General features: G+C 38.3%; 2 protein-coding genes across 3 annotated transcripts in view; both read right to left on the bottom strand.

Annotated features, from left to right (window-relative positions):
• The window catches only part of xkr4 (XK related 4), a 30,330-nt gene extending 24,553 nt beyond the window's left edge, over positions 1–5,777 (bottom strand). Inside the window, exon 1 of the mRNA XM_088429984.1 lies at positions 4,575–5,777. Within this exon, the coding sequence (XP_088286110.1) occupies positions 4,575–5,272 (698 nt within the window). The 5' untranslated portion in view covers positions 5,273–5,777. The remainder of the gene's footprint in view (positions 1–4,574) is intronic.
• Positions 5,778–8,564: 2,787 nt separating this feature from the next.
• rnf31 (ring finger protein 31) overlaps positions 8,565–22,573 on the bottom strand; it is a 47,888-nt gene continuing 33,879 nt past the window's right edge. For both annotated transcript variants that reach the window (XM_088430119.1, XM_088430118.1), the window contains exons 20-26: positions 22,317–22,429; positions 20,652–20,762; positions 18,923–18,971; positions 14,663–14,759; positions 12,961–13,126; positions 12,802–12,876; positions 8,565–9,184 (exon numbers count right to left, since the gene is read on the bottom strand). In XM_088430119.1, the coding sequence (XP_088286245.1) occupies positions 12,826–12,876; positions 12,961–13,126; positions 14,663–14,759; positions 18,923–18,971; positions 20,652–20,762; positions 22,317–22,429 (587 nt within the window). In that variant the 3' untranslated portion in view covers positions 8,565–9,184; positions 12,802–12,825. The remainder of the gene's footprint in view (positions 9,185–12,801; positions 12,877–12,960; positions 13,127–14,662; positions 14,760–18,922; positions 18,972–20,651; positions 20,763–22,316; positions 22,430–22,573) is intronic.

Consider the following 22,573-nt stretch of genomic DNA (forward strand, 5'->3'; position numbering starts at 1 on the left):
TAGCACTCACTATACTATTTTGATACCAATTTTTAATATGCATATACAATTTTTCTGTTTTTACCTGGGGTTTTACACACATTACCTTAATAACATAGGCTTGGATTGCCCACCATACAGCGAATTTGCATTACGATCCCAACCGCGAAACGGATTAATCTCATAAAACGGGGGCCCACTGGAGTCAGTATCTACACCTTATCAAAATGAGCATTAAATAGACTTACTTCCTTGAGTCACTGTGTGATTTAGTGGGGCTTTACTAGGGATTTAATCAACTGATTCAGTATATGACAGGTTTTATCAGTGTATGGTCACCATGAAGTCCACAAAGCAACGAAAAGGTCCCGAGACATCATCGGATTATCTATAAATTTCACTTATGTGATTGGTTGCTTTATATGAGATACATTCTGTAACCAGAATGTGCACAACAGGCTCTAATACAGTGCTTCCCAAATAGTGGGGAGTGCCCCCCTGGGGGGAGTGATTGAGATGACTCTAGGGAAAAGGCTTTGTCTTTGTCACGTGAAGTATAATTGCAATAAAATAAGATTTTCTTTTAAGGCGCTTTGAGGCAATTAGTTATTTTTTCTGTTTTAGACGAAGCTGCGACCCGTATAAATGCTGTAAAAATAATTAACAGTTGTTGACAGTTGATTTATTGCTTTTTTCTTTTGTTAATGTTAAAAAGAATACAGGTTTAGGTATAGTTATTAGGCACAAGACGAGATACAAATCCCATGAGACGAGATATCTCCCGAGATTGAGTCCACGACAAAGAGATCTGATGAGATTTTCAAAACATTTTTAAAATAAAAAAAATATTGCTAATTTAATCTTTTCTATTTCAAAATGATTCATTTTTATTGAGCATGCTGCAATAAACTCAAGTTTTTGTATATGCTCTTAGAATAAGTGAAAATCAACTGAATAAAACACTTTCGTTTCACTTGCTTCAAGAAAATTTGCAGCAGAACTCTTTCATAATTGAAAATGAAAAAAAATCATGTGCCAAACATTAAGAAAAAAACAAAACATCAATGCAAATAGCAACATTCTCACTGCCAACTAATGTCGCAGAGATGGAAATGTGCACTTCTGAAAGCATGCAAAGCGATCTGTCGTGATGGCAAAGTTACTTCACGTCATCAATGACCTCCGCTTTGGTTTTCTTGCAAAATGTTGGAACTACTGTACGACTAAAGTGATGTCAACGAGACGGGTGGCTGGATCGTTTAGGGTGTATACCAGGTACAGGTGAATCGGCAAAATACAGGTATACAGGTTGGTTGAGAGACTCTTTACTCAGGCAGTTTAAGATAGTTAAATGAGGACAGATGATAAAGACATAGGAAAATGACAGACGCAGATATACGCAGATGTCTAACTGCAGAAGATAAGATCAAAATAACAGTACCTATAGGCCATATCCCAAATAAATATTTGTCCACAGAAAAATATTCAACAGAATATGTCATCTTTTGGGATTACAGTGGAAATTTGTTCACAAAAATAAATCATTAACTTAATTACTGTATTAATAAATATTTGTACACAAACAATAATCGACATAAAGTGTGAGACCTGTTCTCAAAAAGTAAGAATTATAAATAAATATTTGTCCACAGAAAAATATTCAACTTAAAATGTCCTCTTTTGGTATCCTATTAGAGATTTGTTCACAACAATAAATCATTAACAGCTAATGTGTGGCACGTGTCAAGTTGGGTCTCACCATTCTAGTATGGGGGAGAATCTGGGTTTTAAAAATGATGAAACTGAATTACCTCCCGAACATAGCATTTGTTTTATGAATTGATATATTCCTGAAACATTTAATCCTGTATTTACTTTTAAAGGATTTTTGCATGTTTGTTGGAATTATTTAAAATCTCAAGTACCCCCTAGAGTTCATTCAAGTACCCCTAGGGGTATCCTGATGACAACATTACAAAAGCTATTCATTTCAATACAAAACGTTAATTAGATACAGATGAGTATTTATCAATGCAAAACTTTGCATACGCTAACATTTTGCAAAGGGAAATACCTGGCACAAAACCAAAATGCTAACGAGCTGAACGCATACTAGGCAGGACTATATAACATGCTGAAGTACAACTAACATTAGCTAGCAAGCATGTTATCCACAGTCACAAGTTGTTGGATCAACAAACAAACATATTTCGGGCATATTATCATAAATCACCACTTTCTTACAAACAAAGTAGAACTTACAGAAACTCGTGGGTCAGATTTCACAGAGAGACAGAACAACATGTTGGAACATTACACTACAGAAACAAGCTCTCAACTGAACTGAAGCTGTACAGTCACTACAACATGTAATATCAACAGCGGCCAGAGGCGGTGCCAAAAAAACAAAGATCAAACCGAACAAAGCACAAATGAATGAACTGTTACAGGATAAACTAAATCCGTTTCAAAACATCATTATTTGGGGTGCAGCCCATGTGACCCGGTACCAGTTGATCCACGGACCGCCACCGGGCCGCGGACCGGCGGTTTGGGATATCCGTCTTAGCGGGTACCCATTCACACTTGCAGTTGACTTATAATCAACCCCGCAGTTTTAGATACCTCCTTTATAAGTGACGTTGTTCTGTCTCTCTATGAAATCTGGCCCACCAGTGTCTGTAAGTTCTACTTTCTTTGTAAGAATGTAGTCATTTATGATAGCGTGCCCAAAATGTTTTTTGTTTGTTGATCCAACAACTTGTGACTGGATAACATGTCAGCTATCTAATGTTAATTATCTTCAGCTTGTTACATGTCTACACGCCCAAGCCAGATGATTCCCGCTTCCACACCTGCTATTTTGACTGACACAACTGTTTGCTACTTTACTTTTACTCCCTCGCCTGGCCGTCAGCATACCAACTTCACCCAGAAAGTCACCGGCTTCCTCATTGCTCTCTGATCCTGTCACATGATCTACTGCATGAAACTCTACCTCCACTCTTACCATGTCTCCTCTCCACTTTTGGGTACACACATAGACAACTACAGACCAACATAACAGTGTAATCAGTCATTAGGAACATTTATGCACAAATCTGCAGATTGGGGGGCAACATGGATCCTCGAAGTTATTTGCAAGAAGTGAATTTCAGTGGGCTCTACCATTTGCTGTCAATAAGAATTGACCTTAATATAAATGACAAAACCTTTCAATTATCTATAATGTCTTCAGGCTGGCTGATTCAACATAAGACACTTTAACTCATAAAAAGAAGGTCACATAACAAATGCTGTATTATAACTTTTTGCTGGTGCATTTACCTTTATTGATCAAATTATATGAAAATTAATCATATATAGCAGATGTTTGGAAATACGTTGTTATCCAGTATTTTTTTTTCCCCTATGAAAAACAAGTACATTTTTGGATTCGTACTAAAGCAGGTGTGTCAAGCTCATTTTTATTTTGGGTCACATTGTAGTTGAAGTTTCCTTCCGAATGACTGCCAATCAAATCCATTTTAAGTGTGTTCATCACACAATTAACTAGTTTTGAAATCAGAGGCCAGTAAAAACTGCTCAAAAGACAGACTGGGAACAAAAATTGTTGTTGCTTTTGAAGACAACTTGCAAGTTTGATATTTTAGCTGGAAACTCAAAGTCAAAGCAGCTTTTCACGGGCCGGACCTGACCCCCCCGGTCTTGAGTTTGACACCTGTGTACTAAAATCATTGACATTACGAAGATATATTGACATAATTACATGGTTTAAAATAACAAAAAAACGTTTAGCTTTCTTACATTCCATCTCTAAGTATTTTCACAGTCTGCTTTATGAGGTGGATGACATTTGACCTGGAAAAAAAATCATTTCAAAGCTGCACATTTTGTAGAATTAATAGCTTTAGTTTCTTGACCTCCAAAAGTGTGAGATCTTTGGAATTTGAAGGGGTTTCCAAACCTATGACTAGAACTGTATATTCACATTGTTCCCAGCCAAGTTGCTTCGTTGTTTAGCTCACAGGTGTCAAACTCAAGGCCCAGGGGTCGGATCTGGCCCACCGCATCATTTAATGTGGCGCGCCAGATGCAAATGTTGAGTCAAAATGGGATATACTACCAAATTTGAAAGTTTATCTTCACTTTTTACACGTTTTTTGTTGCCAATACCCCTTTTAAACCATTTTTAGCGGCCTCTGGTTTTCAAAATGTGTAATGATCATCCATCAAATGTAATTTCATTTACAATAGCCCTCTGACCGAAAGTAGAACTATAATTTTTGCCCATGATAAAAAAAAAGAAAAGAAAAAAAGACGGACACCCCGGTTTAGCTCGCTAGATTGTAAATGCAGGTGTGTCTGTGATCACTACTTGTCGTGAGGCGCAACTCTTTTGTCTGAGTCAAAAGTGGAATGCACCGCATCATTCTCGAGCGTTCATTTACGTTAAAGCGAAGGACCCATAAAATAAGGTTTGCTCTGTAGTGGAGCGGAAGGGCAAAGATGGCAGCTGTATGCCAAGCTATGCATTCTAGGACAGTGTGGTTCCGAAAGGACCTGCGGGGCTGTGTCTCACGAGCCCATCCTACCTCCATATCTGGCCCAGCTGGAAGATGTGGATGAGGGACTGCGAGAACCACATACACAAGGAGTAGGAGGCCGAGCGTTTCCTAGTCCGGCTGCCCATGGCGGTGCTGCTGGTACTGTTGGTCGTGGTGTTCTTGCTGGCGGTCGACGCCTGCCTCTGCGGCGTGGTCGGGGGATGCTGAGCGCCCACATCGCCGTGTGAGGCCGAGCCGCTCAGCAGCTTATTGGCGTCCATGTGCGAGCAATCGCCGGCGGATTCCTCCGTGCCGAAGTCGTGAACGAACCATCGGAAGCTGAAGAGCTGCACGGAGAAGGAACCCAGCACAACGAAGAAGAGCGTCAAGCCGAACCACCAGTAGTCTCGCTGGAGGTAGTAGTCGACTGACAGCCACACGTCAGTGCCCACGTCGGCCACGTACACGGCCACTGCGGCGACTATCCAAAGGCAGTCCCACACCGTGTATTTGTGCTGCTCCCTGCCCAAGCGGAGACACGCCAAATTGGACCCCCCGCCGCCGCCGCCGCCGCCGCAGCATCGCGACTCTCCGTTTGCGAAGTCAGCGTCCCCGGCGCCCAGCGAGTCGGGCTGGCCGCCCGGGTGGAGCCCTTGCACCGAGCCCGAGTGCTCCGAGTTCTGCAGGGGCGTGAAGGCCACGTCGCTCTTCTTCATCTTGAGGACCCCGTCCGATTTAGCAGCCATTATTGGCAGCTTCGAATAACGCTAGTCTATTATGATTTCTCCCACCTCCCGAGCCTCTCCTCCAGCCCTGCCGTCTCCTCTCACCGTCTACACCCTTCTGCGCGCCTCCTCCTCTTCTGTCCTCCTCCTCTTCCTTTCTGGGCAAGAGCAGCTTCGCTATACTGCCGACAGGTCATAATCCACAATTAAAAAAAAAAAAAAAAGACTGGGATGATTACACCTTTGCTACTGGTTCATATCACATCTTAAGTGGACTTCTTTAGACAACTCATCACGGGTTCTTCGGCTCTGACCTGCTCACGTTATGCTTCCGTGGGTTATCGCAAAAAGCAGATGGATCCTGCGAGGCCGACCAAGCGTGAGGTGATGACGGACGGATGGAGAGAGTGAAAACGAGGGAGACTGCAGCCACCAGCTTTTTCAATGGCAGCGAGAAACTATGACATCATCTCTCTCTGACACCCCCCCCCCCCCTCCCAGAGTTTGCGAGCTTTGTTACATGGTGAAAAAAAAAAGACCGAGGGAAAGCCGTAACCATGGCAATGGAATCCCAGGTTCTCTTCGTGCACCACGACCCATGAATGAACACTTTAACAAAATCATTTTTGTAGATTACTAGTATGGAATTTTTTTTTTTGTGGGGGGGGGGGGGGGGGGGGGGGGGTCATAACGATAAGCAATCAGATCAGATGCTGGATGAACATTTCTGGTGACGAATCAAGGGTGTACCCTGCTATTCCAAGTCCAACTCACCCAAAGTACAAGCCATACAGAAAATTGATTTGAATTGAATTAAATCCAAAAATTCAGAAATAAATTGCTCTCATTCAATGATGGGGACGTAGTTTCACATTTTTTAAGAGATCCCAGATACTTAAGCATTCAATCGATACTTAAGTACATTATGGACATTAATTTAAGTATTGATTTGATACTTAAGTATCCGCGATTGATTGTCTGGACTCTTAAAAAAAGTGAAAATACATCCCTGGCATTGAATGACTTCAAAGGTAAGTCTTTTTTTTCCCTTTACAATACGTTCTATGCACCAGGCTAGTGAAAAAAAAAAACGTGTTCTTGCATTGCAGTTGGAAATTCACAGATGACCTGTTGTCTAGTTTGGTCATGAAATATTTTGATTTTTAGTGATTTTCAGCTCAGCAAGTGGCAAAAAAAAGCTAAACAATGCCTTTGAACAGTTCCGCTACACAATTTTTTTCTTCAAAACGAAACCCGATCCCCCACACCTTTCCAAAATTATATTTATTCGATTGAACTGTATTTATTTGACTGCTTAACACTTTCCTTGACAGCAACAAGAATTCTCATCATATAAAATATTTGTTTGCCAGTGACTACGAGTGATGACACTCGTGGCCGGCGCTCCTCTTAATTTTAAGCTTGGTGACCACTGTAATAATTAAGTGTGACCTTTTGATGGCAATGTTGCTCTTAATCGCTGCAAAGGATGTGATCGGCGGCTTGCCTTTTCCAATAACGCTTGGCACTGAAAGCCTTAAGAAAGATTCAATTGCTTTATTCAATCAAAATGAATATTCATTATATTGAAGTACCGTGACAACTGCCAAGTGACGGCTGGGATGAGTGTGTTGGAATCACATTACACCGAGGTAATGGATAATTGATAACGTTAATAAATCATGAATGATATTAAATGTAGGACAATTGCCAAAGTGGAATATCTGAATGAATTCATGGCAATGTATTTATGTGCCTCCGGAAACCCCTGGCCAGTCATTATATAAGTGAATATTATAGGAAATGATCCTTGTTAACCATCCTTGTTTAGTCCATTACCTCTACAACACAATGATGACATCATCTAACAAGCTCAGTCACATATTGATGACACAGCTTCAACTATAGCAGGGGTTCTCAACTTTGCAAACCCCCATTGCAAACGTTTTTGCAAACAAAACCTATCATTGTAGCCATTTTGGTCATCCTGAATGGTTTTCAATAATGTTATGAGTCATAACAAATAAATCCAAAATTGTTGTCACATATTCCTTTTTGTAATTTCTTTGTTTGGAAAGCTTTTCGTTTTTTTTTTTTTTCTCACTAGATGAAGTGGGCGGTCTTACAAAGGCATAAAACTATAACACTGGCTGAATTGATTTACTTTATTTATGAGTCATGAATAAATTCACAATTTAAAATTAAATTAATACGATATATATATATATATATATATATATATATATATATATATATATATATATATATATATATATATATATATATATATATATGTATGTGTGTGTGTGTGTGTGTGTGTGCGTGTGTGTGTGTGTATAAAATGACTCATAAAATGGCAAAGACATATTCTCACTTTTTTTCCAGACTACTTATCAGAGGTAGTTACCCCCCCCCCCCCCCCACACACACACACACACAAACACACACAATGCGCTGACTATCAATAACATTATTATCTGTAAAAATTGTATAAGTATACCTAAACTTGTATCCTTATATGGGTTACAGCTTAATATAAAACTGAAAAAAAAATGACCAAGTGAAAAAAAATGCCTGAAACAAACAAACAAAAGAGAAAAATCTTATTTTATTGCTATTACACTTCACATGATGAAAACAACGCCTTTTCCCTGGGGTCATCCGCGCCGCCCCAGAGGGGCCCACCTCACTATTTGAGGAGCACTGGACTAATGAAGGGCTGTGCAAAATGAGTGAATCAAGACCTGTTTGGCTTTAATATTGTTTGATTCCTTGGAATTTGAATCTCTCAACAATAAATATCTTGTTTTTTTTTGCTGCTGCCTTGCATTTATAGCTCAATAAGTAAACTGAAAAACTTTGTTAAAAGACATCTTTGGCACCAAAAGTGTTAATAACCCAAAATATTTCATGGAGCCCCTGCAGACAGGCCATGGACTCCGCGAACCCCGCTTTGAGAACCACTGGACTATAGAACTGTGCTCTGATAGTGGTTTGATGTAGGATTTTGATAATTCACAATGATGACACGAATGAAATCCTGAATCACTTAAAAATGGTGCAACTTCTCAGATGTAACAGCCAATTAAAATGGCTGTCGTATCACATGAGCTTTCACAGCAATATAATATTGAACTATACTATAGTTAAATGTGACTATAGTAAAGTTAAATATTACTATAGTATTATAGTTGTTATAGTATTTATAATGAACTTGATTTATAATTTAATATGTATCGGTGGCTGAAAATGCAAAGCAGAGAGTCTGTCGCCATCAAATAAACAGGTGGAGTCATTGAATAGACAATGCCTCTCAAAAAGTCACTCATGTGTTTATTTTTTTTCATTATAAAATGAACTGTAACTATTCAATCATTGCATCGACCCTTTTCATGCAGGTCCATGAGTAGAAGAATCTCAAATTGCATATGAAAAACCTTTTATAACGTGCATTTAATATGCAGTTGATGTTTATTTTGTGGGATTGTACTAGAACATGCAGTCACGGAAAAGAAAACATTTATCCATCCTTATTGCCTCAGTGTTTTGTTATTTTTTTAATGTGCAGCACATTTGTCAGGACAAACACAATAATGATAACGATTAAATTATACTTCCTTAAAAGTTAAAATAAAAAGCGAATATTGCGCCATTTTTCATGGTTTTCCTGATAGCAACCTAAATCACCAGGAGCACATTCATTGCAGATTGTAGAGAATTTTTGTCCCATACACATATACATATTCTTCAAGTTGATTAACCACTTGTAATCTTTCTTCTGATCTCTACTAGTGTTGTACTTAGATTTCAATGTGTAAATAGGAAAGTTTCCTATGGTGCATCATTGCTACATGCCAAAGGTCTTTTCAGAGAAACAGTCCAGTGTTTTGTGATCCAGGAGAGCAGTGCTGGTTCAACCGCTACAGACCTCAACTCCTCATCCAAATCAAAACATGAACAAAAATGAGATACAACACACACACACACACACACACACACACACACACACACACACACACACACACACACACACACACACACACACACTGTAATACTTCTTCACAGAAAGCGTTTAAAAAGAAAATTCCATGCAAACAATAACATTTAGTGAGATTACCACTTATTTAGTATTCAAGTGATTCATGGAACTGTTTTGTATTGCATTATCAGTTACAGTGGACCCCCAGGTTACAGCGTCACTGGCTTTTTACATTACGAAGTGGAATATGGAGTTTTTTTGTCCCTTCTTTACGGTATTATTCACGACATCAACAACATTACAAAATTCAAACTTGGCAGTCAGTGTTCGTGCGTGTGACTGCGAGTTGCACCGCGCTCATCCCTCACCAGATGCGTCACTGCATACATCACTAAAATTCAGGTCTGCTATTGGTCACCGTCATTAAGATGCTGGTTTGCTATTGGTCAGTGTTAAGATGCTGGTCTGCTATTGGTCGGCGTCATGGTTTCACTTCAATGCCGACATGCTAAAGACTTGATCTCTTGTGAGTGCTTACAATGTCATATATATTGTACATTTTAGTTCTAAATTCGAACTTCTAATTAGTAAGCCATGATTGCTAGTGATGTTAAAGGAGAAGTAAGAAGATGATTAGTATTTATTAGTATTTTCTTCCAATTTTTTAATATATATATACAATATTGATGTTTTTACCTGGGGTTTTATACACATTAGCTAATTATCATAGGTTCCTATTGCCCGCCATACGTCCATTTCACCTTACGAACCCAACTCCGGAACGGATGAATTTCGTATGGCGGGGGTCCTCTGTAGTTGCATCGTCAAGATTTTTGGTAGACATCAATGGTGAACGGATGCAACATGAATTAACATTCTTGAAGCAACAATTGAGTATACAGTACTTTTTAAGATTAAACTGTATTAACAGCAGCAGTTATGAGCAAACATTAATCCACCTTCATTAATGGTGACCTACAGCTTCATATTAATAACACCATAACAGTGTCTGTACGGTAGAAGGCCATCAATGCAAGTTAATATAGGACATTAATCATCTGTAAATTCTGTATAAATCAATCCTAATAACATATGTGCATGTCAAATAAAAACATGCACCTGCATGCAATATTATAAGAACCAGTTTCATATCCTACATTTAATCACCCAAGTCAGTGACAAGTGTGCGAGAAATAATGGATGTCATACTGTGACAAAGTAATTAAAAACCAGGAGCCTGTGCAGTGAGGTTGCAGCCTAATATTAGCATGATTGCAATGTTTCTGTATGTATAATTTTTGGTCCTTTGCTACTCCATCAAATGCCCTCCACCAAAGATCTTATGTTTTTTTTTAAATTGTTGAGCACTTAACTGCAGTTAACGTGTACCTCTGGAGATCACAAATTGAAGTCTTGAGGGGTAAAGTAAGAAGTTCTGTAAAGTTTCATAAACACCGTATTTTCCGTACTATAAGGCGCACCCTCAATTAATGACATATCCAAAACAATTCCATATATAAGGCGCACTGCATTATAAGGCGCAACATTAGCAGTAGCAGTAGATTACAAACCAGCTTTCTGACAACTCCTTTCACTCCCAAAACGAATAAACGACTGTCTTATGTTTAATTTTATTAGTACTGTATTTCCATGATAGTTTATCTTTTAACAGCAAGATATAACATGTAGTGCAACATTTATATCAGGGAACCTTTCCTCCAGTGCAATCACAATATAGTAATACTCAAAGTAATAACAATAATAACTCAAATAACTCTAAACTCTCAATAGCATCATAACTCAATGTCAGTATGAGCAACCTTGTTCAACTGTAAACACACAAAAGAAACAGGTAAAGCTTACTTTATCAGTTCATTACCCATCTACGAATCCCAATCTAAATTTTGATCCATATATAAGGCGCACCATCAGCTTTTTAAAAAAATTAAGGCTTTTAGGTGCGCCTTATGGTGCGGAAAATACAGTAGTTGGTGTTCCAGTTGCGGAGTGACCAAAACAGTTGGCCAATAATCACCCTAGTCAGTTCTACAGCACGACACCATTTTGGGAACAGATGTGACGTCAAGTCGTTGACAGTGCCTGAGTGTTGCCCTTCGATTGGCGCTCCGACGTCGAAGTGAAGCCTGTAGCTAACCAAACATGATAGCTAATTTTACACTTGAAAATTCCAATTTTTTACAAAAGAGGGCCCCAAAGCTTTCTTACCTCCTTGCGATCTCTTTCAGCCGCTTGTATGCGACTGACCCAGAGAACTTCCATGCAATGAAAAAAAAAACAAAACAAAAAAGTAGGACTGCTCTCAACAGGCCAGTCATTCTGTCAATCAGCTCAATGGGCACTCTTACAAGACACGGGCACCAATGAGGAGTGGATTTTAACTTCTGAGCAGGAGTAGATTGCAATTGGTGACCTCACCGGTCAATTGTTGCGCTGGGAACCAGTCACGTGTCTTATAGGAGTGGCCCTTGGATGCGGGACAGATTGCCTGGCCAGACTGACAACAGTATTATTATTATTTATTTTTATTTTTTCCCCCCGTTGTGGAGGAAGCTCTTTGAGTCAATCACACACGTGGCTGAAAGAGACCGGCAAGGAAAAAAGAAAGGTTTGGAAACCTCTTACCTTTTGTAGTAACTACTGTACCTACATCAAATTTTACAGACCTATGGGCACACTGTATTATTAGATATATTTTTTTAAGATAACGTCATACAAAAAGCGGGTTATAATGCACATTATTTTTGTGACGCAATTTATGGTAAACGGTTTATTTTTAATTGCACTGTGCGTTTATGATAGCTTGAGCTATTTGTTGCTTGCTTGGGTCCCCTCGTGCAACCACATTGGTGTGGCTTCGAGCAGAGGAGGGGATCCTCCAACAGACAAAAAAAAGTTTGAACGTCACCGTTGATTGGGTAATTACTTTACCTAATGCTAAATTCAATCTCAGGTGATACGTAGTTCAATAGCTGTGAACAAAGTGAACACACTAACCATTGACCAACCTTTTCTAGCTCGATCCCGGCAGCTCATGGAAGTTAGCAGTTGTTTACTTTGCATCGTTCCCATCTCGTTAACATTGGGAATATGTCACCGGAAGAGGTCAGCTTGCATTAGGTCCTATTAGTGTCTAGTGTGACTATAGTTTCTATTATTCTTAGCTATGGAAGCAGAAGGTAGTTCTCATTCCTGTATGGCAAAAACGAACATATGCTAGCGAACAAATGTTGATGAAAATGAGAGAGTGAACATCAGTCGCAATCCTCAGAGCACAGACTGCATTGATTCTGCCATTTTAGATGATCCTTAGACACCAAAACAAAAAAGTTTAAATACCGTTATGATAAAAAAAATAAAAAATAAGACAACCCATACATAAGGTGCTTCAGAAAAGGCGCACTGTCAGTTTTTGAGAAAATTAAACAGATTTAAATGAAAAGGTTTTAAGTGTGCTTTGGTCTGAAAAATATGGCACATTTTTTCACTGTTGCGATGGAATAGCAAAGATTACTAAGACTATGAGACTACTAGAATTTTAAATGATGTGTACATGATCTGTGGAGTTGGGCACTTGTTATTTCTTGCGTGGGACCTTGTCACCCAATGGCACTTCATCCATTAGTTTCTGCAGGAAAAATAGAGACATATGTTAGTGGTTGATACTGGGGACACTCAGTAACCCGGCTCCTAACCACACCAACACACTGACCTCAAGCAGTCTGCTGTAGTAGTTGAATCCATCTTCTGCATCCCCACGTGTGTCATCTACCTTGTACCTCCTGCAGGCCAGCACTAGTTCATTGGAGCTGTAGAGTCGAGCCGGATCGATCGAATAGCTGTTGATCAAGCTGACCAGGTACTCTCTATAATGTTTCCTGAATCGTAGCAAAGCATCAAAAAAAGCACAAAAATAGACAAAAGGTATTTCATTTTAGATTGATGGGTACATTTGACCCCGCAGCAATACAGAGGCTGAATACAGACACTGACTGCAGAGTACATATGACTCACATTGATGTGAACACTTCAGAACAGTAGTTCTAAAAGTGGGGCCCGTGAAATAATTTGGGTGTTTTGGAACTGATTGAGTTGATCTTTTAACAGTTACAGATCTGTGCCCTGTTTGGCTTAATCTTTGTTTCTTGACGCCACCTTTGTCGGCCGCTGTTGATAGTGCTTTTTGTGGTGGGGAAGGACGGTGTGGCTGCACGCGTTGTTCCCTCTGAGATCCAGCCCATGAGTGTTTGTGGGTTGTGTTTTCTTTGTTGGAATGTTGTCATTTAAGATAATATGCCCAAGATTAGTCATCTGTTGGTCCAAATTGTGACTATGGATAACATGCGAGCAAATGTTAATTTTTATCTTCAGCATGTCATTTAGTGTTGTCTTGTATGTGTTCTGCGCGTTAGCATTTTCGTCTGTGCTAAGTATTTCCTTTTGGTAATTGTTAGCATACGCACATGTTTTGCATAGATAATCATACGTTTGCATCTAATTATCGATTTGTATCAAAAGGAATATCATTTGTAATTCAGTCATATGATTGAGTTAATTGACACAATTTGTGTACATTTAGTAAGATGTATTATTATTGCATATGGGACTTACCTGAGTTACGTTGGGTGTATTTTCTTTTCTTTCAGTTTTACTACTGACACAACTAAAGTAAAGAATAGTTACACTCATTTGCTGTCTACCTAGGTCAAAGCCATTGTAACATCTAGAAAGGACAGAACGTTGGGTTATTAATAAAACAACAAAAACAACATTTGATTTTATATTAAATTGTGAAAGTATTCATGACTTCAATAAAGCACTCAATTCAAGAACTTGATATAATTTTTAAAATGTAGTAATTTTTAAATTTGTCAAAATGCGTTTTGTGTCAGTTGCTTGCTAATGAAGCATTTCATTTTATAATGCTGTTATGTGTAATAATTGGCAGCAATGTTTTGGGGGGGAAATTGACCTGGTTTGTTATAAGGAGGCGTGCAATTTGCAATTTTTATTTTCTAAACTACAGTATGGCTGAAAAGTAACAAATAAGCTTTTTGGCAAATCAAATCTGTTGCTAAATAAAAAGGGCACTTATATTTGGCTTAAATTATTTTTTTTGTTTGTTTGTTTTGTGTCTGCAAATATTGCAGTGGGGGTCCTTGGAAAATTTGCTTTCTAAAAGAGGTCCCAAAAAGTTTGAGAACCTCTGATGTGGACGATCTGAAACAAACGATCATCTCACTCACTCAGTGTAGTATGCGTGCATTTCAGTACAGTATTTGTTCCTGTTTCACCAAACGATGGAGCGAAAATGACTGAGCAAGCAAACCACTCAAGAGTTTTAGTAACTCTGGGGAATTAGCTGTATGCCTCTGTGAGTAGCACGCATCGTGTTGAAAAAGAATGTCTCATACTCGCAGAGTCCAGCATGTCCAGTTTGGGTCTGTGCTCCACAAGCTGAGTCAGGCTGCTGGCCTCCGTCATCCTTCTGCTCAATCACGCCACATAGCCCTTGGAGAAATGACAAGAGAGAAAAAGGTAAATGTGTTTTAAAATGGCCAGAATCAATGAACAGTGGTGATGACCAAACAAAAATATCGTATTTTTCGGACTATAAGACACACTAGCAAAAATTGAGCCAAAAACAATTGTTAAGCCGCAGGTCGTAACATCATATATCTATGCAGAAAGATGGCATATGGAAGTTTTGTTTTTAGTTATTTTTATTTTTATGATTTTAATTGCCTGCTTACAACAATGCCATATCTTCAACAGAATGAACATGCCTACATTTTTTTGCACCAACATATTTATAGAAAATGATATTTCAACATAACACTGTCAGAAAACTGGAGATTTAAATAGCAGTTCAAACTCAAAATCAATACTTTGGTAGCATATTCTTCTTTCTCCTTTTGTTTTATTAATTGATTATTTTATTGGACATATAAACTAATTGAACATAATTCATACATACAATTAAACATAAATTATATACACAGTGATCTAAATATAACATTTACACATCACAAACGTTTATACGAAGTCTTATTCAATGAATACATTTTAATCCTCGGTTTTCTTTTTAGCACTGCCTTTGATTCACATATTTTCAGTTCTATGTCAAATTTGTTCCATAAATTGACACATTGACCAGATGAACATTGACACATTTGCTTTACCGGTGGATTGTCTGCTTGTGGCTAGCAAAAACAATACAAAACAAAACAAATAAACACAGAAAATAAAAACAAAAAATGCAGATAAGACACACTGGACTATAAACTGCAAGAATCAAATAATGAGATAAAAGGCGCGGCTAAAACTTTAAAAAATACGGTAAGTTTTTTTTCAACTCCATGGAAAATAATTTGAAAATGTTCGTATGCGTTTAACTGTTTTTACTTTTTGATTCACTTCTCCTATTTCTGTGTGTCAGCTGGATTATGCCAAAGCAGATGCAAATTTTGTCGTGAACCTAGATAAAAGATGCAGATCCAATATTTTTATTCCCCTAAATTTAACAGCATATCTAACGAGAGAGAACCGTTTGACTTTGTGGTCCCATTTCATGAGAGCCAATAAATGGCGGAAAAAGCTCTTGAACAAACGCTTACTGCACATCGCTACCGCCAACAGGACTGAAATGAAACAGTCATGATTGCGAACCCAATATTGTAAGTGAATGACTTTTTTTCTAGCTAGAAGTAATATGAAGCTCAGCTCTTTATGATTTATTCTAGGGATGAACATTTTTGAAAAATACTGTAATCTAAAAGTGATGCCCCCTGCCTCTCAATCATTATGACTGAATGTTTTGGTACATGTTATTTTGACGCAAAAATAAATGCAAATGAACCATGAAGAAAAATGAACTTCTTTATGAGTTGTTTACATTCACATGACGTTGCAGTCTTTTGAGAGTTCCGTACAACAGCTTTACAAAATTCTACCAAATCAGTGTGGCATAAACAAAAACAGTAAATTGCATGTCAGATTACCATACAACAGCAAACAAATTTGTGGTTTTATCATGCCAAATTATCACGCTTCTTGAAACATGAATGAATCAAGGTAACTAGTGGGGTACACATCATTTTTTTAGTGGGTTACTAACCTGAGTACCAGGACATCGTATTTGCTTCGCACACTTTCTTTCATTAAAAACAAGCGTTCCTCCGTGTACACCGTACCATTTGCTGGAAAGAAAGCGTGCATTTCTTCTGAAGATAGCCCTCACAAAATAAAAGCTTTTTAATAATATTCATATTCAAATATTCATTCGGAAAATACATTAGTTTTAAATACTTAACCAGTCAACATAACTCAAAGACATTTTAAAAGATTAGAACTTTGCAAATTAATTTCGTATTATATTTGTTGCAAAATTATACCCAATTGTACCCACAATTATTAAAGTATATAGCAGAATTCTTGTAACGTTGGTGACGCGTGGCCACAAACGCGCACTTTACTTTTTCCTTCAGCTCATAATGATGAAAATCAAAGTTGTGCAGTAAGTCTCTAGACAAGCATCTGTTAGACTATGGAGAGAAAAATGGCTGGAAACTAGTGATGGGTTGATGAGGTGTTATGGAGCGTGTCAGCACACTGACACATTGTGTTGATAATATGTTGATATTGTGTCATCAAATACTGCAAGACACCTGTTGGATGTTAAAAATCCCTGCAGGCAACACACTGACAAACTAAACTGACTTAGTGTATACCAGGGGTGTCAGTAGACCTAATAAATTAGGAATTATGACAGATTATAAAAAATAATTAAATATAATGAATGAGTTTATGTAAATGTTCATAGTTAAATGTCAATTCGCCCAATGTAAGTCAACGGGACTTTTTGGAATAGAAAATGAGGATTTGTGGGAAAAGGATAAACATTTAGAACAACAAAAATACATGCAGTCTCCTTGTGAATATGTGGAATAATATGAAATTGGAACTATCAAAAAAGAAAAACATCTATTTTTCTGAAAAGTGAACGAAGTGCGAATCCGGACTGGGGTTGAACGACGGACTCTTCCCACATTGGTCTGGTACTTTAACCACCGTACCAAACAGGTATTTGTTGTCTGACAGATAAAATTCGAATTGAGAACGAATGGGACTGTCTCCGATTAGGAAAGACATAAATAAAATTCCAACTGACAACAAATGGGATCGTTTCCCAATGGGAATGAAAGTTGAATTAGTTCGAAAAATACGGAATTATGGAAAAAAAATATCTGCAATGTGTGAATTATTGGAATGTTGGGAGTGATAACACGCTCACAAGGCATTGAAACACCCGTGTGATTTGGCACGTTTCAGCGGTTGCGTCGTCGTTGACAGACACACTTCGTTATAAACACAGTTTGGCGTATTCTTGCTGTGTCAATACAAATCATGACACAGTCACGTGACTGTCTTAAAGCGGTACCCGCACCGACACATGGGTCGTTCTGTGAGCTTGGCACATGCGGCGCCGCATTGGTGTCGTGGGATCCATTCACTACTGGAAACTATTCATTCAATTTTTTTTTTCATACAATGGGGATTTCTATGCATTTTCGCAATCTGTTCTTACGTGCTATTAAGTTTGGTTGTATAACAAAGATCACTGTCAAGATGAAAATGCTTTGGAATTAGAAGAATAATAGATTTCTAATTTTCTATATGCCATGTTTTGTTTTGTTTTGATCTTGCGTACCCGCTACATATTCCGTGTAAGATTATGTACAGATATGTAGGGGGGAATTCCAACTTTGGTACGATTCAGTACACAAGTTACCAAGTATGAGCAGCCTGTTTGTTAGTATAGCGTGTTTCTTTCAATCCTCCTTTCAATCTAGTGCTTACATTAGCAATATATTGCACTAACATTCACATGCTCTTTTCAAATTTTTCAAATAAAGGATGACTGAAAATTAGCTCAACGGTAAAATAGTGTGTTTCAAACCATGGCACATCTTGGAGCCACTTTTCAGAAAAGGAAAAAAAAAAAAAATTGCTCCGCTCAGGCTGGGTTGTCACGGATGAAAATAGGTGGGTACGCAAATACGTACAGTAAAGCACAGTAATCAGTGATTTCTGTCACTTATGTGCACCACTGGTGATATAAACAGTTGTTCTCAAATCTAAACTTTTGATCATACAAAGTTGTAGACCTGTATTGTGAATTCAGCATTTATAAAAAGATTCATGATAAAAACATTATAAAAACAAGGCGAGGTATTTGGATTAATATTTAATGATTTCATCAATACTTCTTCAAAATGTTTTCTTTACATATTACTCTACAATTCATGAAATAATTCATTAATGGGGGAAAATGTGCATTAGTGCGTGTTTCCAAACTTTTCACTGGTACAGTTTGTACCGAGTCTACCATGACCCTTTCATTTGGAAGAAGAGCCATATGGATAAAAACATTTCCGTAAATAAAAAAACTCTAGAGTTTATTTGTGATTAAACGTAGCAGTTAATGAGACCCTTGAAGGTTTTCAGTAGCCCTATTTTTCTAAAATCTCCAGCACTGGCAAACTGATAATAAATGTAAAATATTTAAGGTTAAAAATACTTCCAATCGTATAAAAAAAGTGTCAAATTTTCCATTGCACATAATGTATGTTAAACATCTTTTCTGAGGTGTTTCATTGAGTAGGGTCACCTACCTGTCTGTGTTCCAGGAGGGGGCTCAATATTGTATGCAACACCATTGTTCTGGGGAACAAAGGGTAAAAAAAGAGAAAATACTTGTAAATTAATAATTAACATGAATCAGTAACTATTCATATACCTTAAGTGTTTATCTTTTTTTTTATTGTGACCATAAAAAAAGCTGTAAAAATCTGCCAGTTCAAATCAGTTCACTCTCTTACCGATCTGTCAGCCTGCATTTCATTCAATCAGTCTAATCACCACAAAGTGGAACGATAGGCATCCATTATAAAAACCTGCCTGTCCTGCTTTTCTGTGCCAGATTGTTTTGCTATGCTAAGCTCCTGCATGCAACTTACTGGACTGTCTTCCTGGTTTTCAAACCTGCCCTTCCCCAACAACCCGAAAATCTGCTTACCCAGTTTGAAAACCTGGTCTGCCTGCATGATTAAGATTCTGTCTACTCACATTGGAGGTTTTGCCATTGATTGGCTTTTTCTTGAGCATACAAGTGTGCCCTTTTCATTTGCCCACCTGCCTTTCCCTCGTAGCCAAAAAAAAAAACAATTGCTAAGTATTATTGCCTGTCTCCATATGCTTCTGGTAACATTTTCTGATTGCGTTAGTCCAACCTGGCCACTGGTCATCACCATATTTTTTGCTCAGGCAAGCGCTCCTTCTGCGCCAATATCCTCAGCTGTCTTTCCAAGATCCTCCTGAACCCCATGTTGATATACCAGAACACCATGATGGCAACCCAGAGACTTGTGAAGGCCTCTCAACTGTTCAACATTCTGTTCGCCCTTCAGCCCTAATATTTTGCACTCGAAGAGGAAAAGGTAGCCTTTACCATTAATAATATGACGGGCAGACCCGGTTGTGGGGAACTGCAGAATGTGGGAGGCAATCACAGACATGCATATCTTTCCTGACATTCTTGAGGGGATCAGGACTAAATTATGTCAAGATCTCCTAGCTTTTCAGCAGGGTAACAGAACTATGGTGGATTCCGCCACCTATTTCTCCGACCAGAGCCAACCTAAGTCATAGGAAAGCCTCTGCCCTAATTGTTGCTTTCCTGCATGGACTATCCAGCTTGCTAAATGATAAGCTTTTCGCCCATTACCGTCAGTCTATTCTATATGGAGTGATTTACTTGTCTACTAGTATTGATGTCCTGTTACAACACCGACAACATCTTCCGGAATAGTGGAATCTGTGGTCACCTCATCAACTGGAAACCACTACCAACCCGGCAACAATGCTGAATAATCCACTGGGAACCGCTCCCAAGCCCATGAAGCTGGGCCGAGCCACTTTGAGCAGGAGGAACAGGAACGCCATCACTTTGCACGCCTGTATTGTGGGTTAAGGGGACACCATCTCAAATTGCCTGGCCAAGACTCTGCCCCTGATTAGAGTTTCTGCCCTGAATTGGCTCGCTGTCCTCTGCACATTACCGTGCAAGCCTCTTCAGCTGACCCCCCCCCCCCCCCCAACTTACTATTTTTGTGCCTCCACAAAACAGTTTGGAAAAATGTAGAAACATCTGTCTGTGAAAAGTTCATTACGTCAGAATGCCAATGAAGGATGTAACATTCACTCAGGTTGCGAGTGTGTGATATTAAACCGCTACTTTGAAAATTGTGTCATTGTAATTTTGCCTCAAGATCTATGGACAGTAACCATAAGAAAATATTTGAAGAATAGTTAATGACTAAAAATATATTAAAAATGAGCTACCTCCAGTAAAGCCTGGAGTCTAGATGGTTCCCAGTCTCTCAGATAGAAGAGACAGTCCCTGGGGTGATGGGCGTGTAGTCCAGACACGGTACACTCCTCCACAGCGCAAGTCTAACAAGATAAAGAGAAAAATGGTTGCATTAGGTAATTTTATCTACGGCAGAGGTTGGCAACCCATAATGTTGAAAGCCGTATAGAACCCAAACAATAAAATTTGTTTGGAAGCACAAAAATGTATATACATACAAATGTGTGTGTGTATATATACACATATATATACACATATATACACATATATATATATATATATATATATATATATATATACACACACACTGTTTATATATATATATATATATATATATATATATATATATATATACACACACTGTATATATATATATATATATATATATATATATATATATACACACACTGTATATATATATATATATACACACACTGTATATATATATATATATATATATATATACACACACTGTATATATATATATATATATATATATATATATATATATATATATATATATATATATATATATATATATAGGGTGAATGAGAGAGAGAGAGAGAGAGAGAGAGAGAGAGAGAGAGAGAGAGAGAGAGAGAGAGAGAGAGAGAGAGAAATTTGACACAAATCAGAAATCCCTTTATAAAAACAGCTGATTTGTTAGTAAATATATGCTTTTTGGACATCGCTGAACAGCTTCTGAACATCGGGCATGTAAGATGTTTTTGTTATTTGACAACTTCTTATTACAAAGCAAACATGGAGGCAATCATTCCGCATTGGCAACGAAAGCAAATGATTCGCTCCAAGTACCTTTGCATCGTCTGTTCTATATGTGTCTCTTATTCCCTTTGATATCCATGGCCCAACAAACACCATTATTTTTCCCTCGCAAAACACGTCCGGTGAGCAGATGGGATCATACAACGGGAATCTGCGTTGGTTTTGAGTTTGCCATACTCGTTTAGAAAGTTGCTTTTTACGCCTGGTGTTGTCCAACACGGCGTCGAGAACACCGCTCTGGACGCCTCGCAGAGGTCGCTGTTTATTTTGAATGTTTTGAGTGTTTGGCATGCCCGTCGGCATCAGCCGTAACAAGCAGCGTTTCAAACGGCGTCAAGAACTTTGCAAAAGAACGTCATCTATAGTGGCATTCCAGATTCGGTGTTGGACGCCGCTAGAAATAAAAGCAGCGTTCCAAACGCCATACGGCACAACTCAAAATAAACATGATTAGTGTTTTATATCCTTCTTGTCATACACTCCGAACTGAAAGAAACACGTGTCGCAGGTTATGACGCGAATCTTTGTTGACAGAACTCACTTTTACAGCATTGGCAAAGGTTAAGAACATTTGTGGCATGTTTGAAACCATATTAAAAAAAATACCTATATTTTTCCCAACATCTTTTTTCCCTTTTCATACATTTTTGAAAAAGCTCCAGGGAGCCAGTACAGCAATGCTAAAGAGCCGCAAATGACTCTGGAGCAGCGGGTTGCAGACCCCTGATCTAGAGGGGGGAAAGAAGCATATGCAAGGCTCTATGTTCGGTATTTAATATATTTGTTTTAATTACAATATTTAGGAATATGTAATTAAATCAGAAGATGAAAAAATGATTTTGGAAACTTACAGTATGGAATGGGTTGTTGCAACCACTGCAAAACTGGTAACGACACTGAGAGCAGCAGAAGTGCATGCAGCCGCCTTTTGACAGCGCATACTGGAAGCGACAGTTAGGACAGGCTGAAAGATAAAGACAGGCAATAAATAGAGAGGATGACATCAGCGCATCTAGGAAAAGATATTTAACGGATGTCCAATCAAATAGGTTGTGTTGATAGATCAATGTTATTTAAAAATAGATAAATAGCTCACAAAAGAGGTCTT

The sequence above is a fragment of the Hippichthys cyanospilos genome, chromosome 12 (assembly GCF_059441005.1).
Source record: "Hippichthys cyanospilos isolate Australia breed blue-spotted pipefish chromosome 12, RoL_Hcya_1.0, whole genome shotgun sequence".
NCBI classification, from domain to species: Eukaryota; Metazoa; Chordata; class Actinopteri; order Syngnathiformes; family Syngnathidae; genus Hippichthys; species Hippichthys cyanospilos.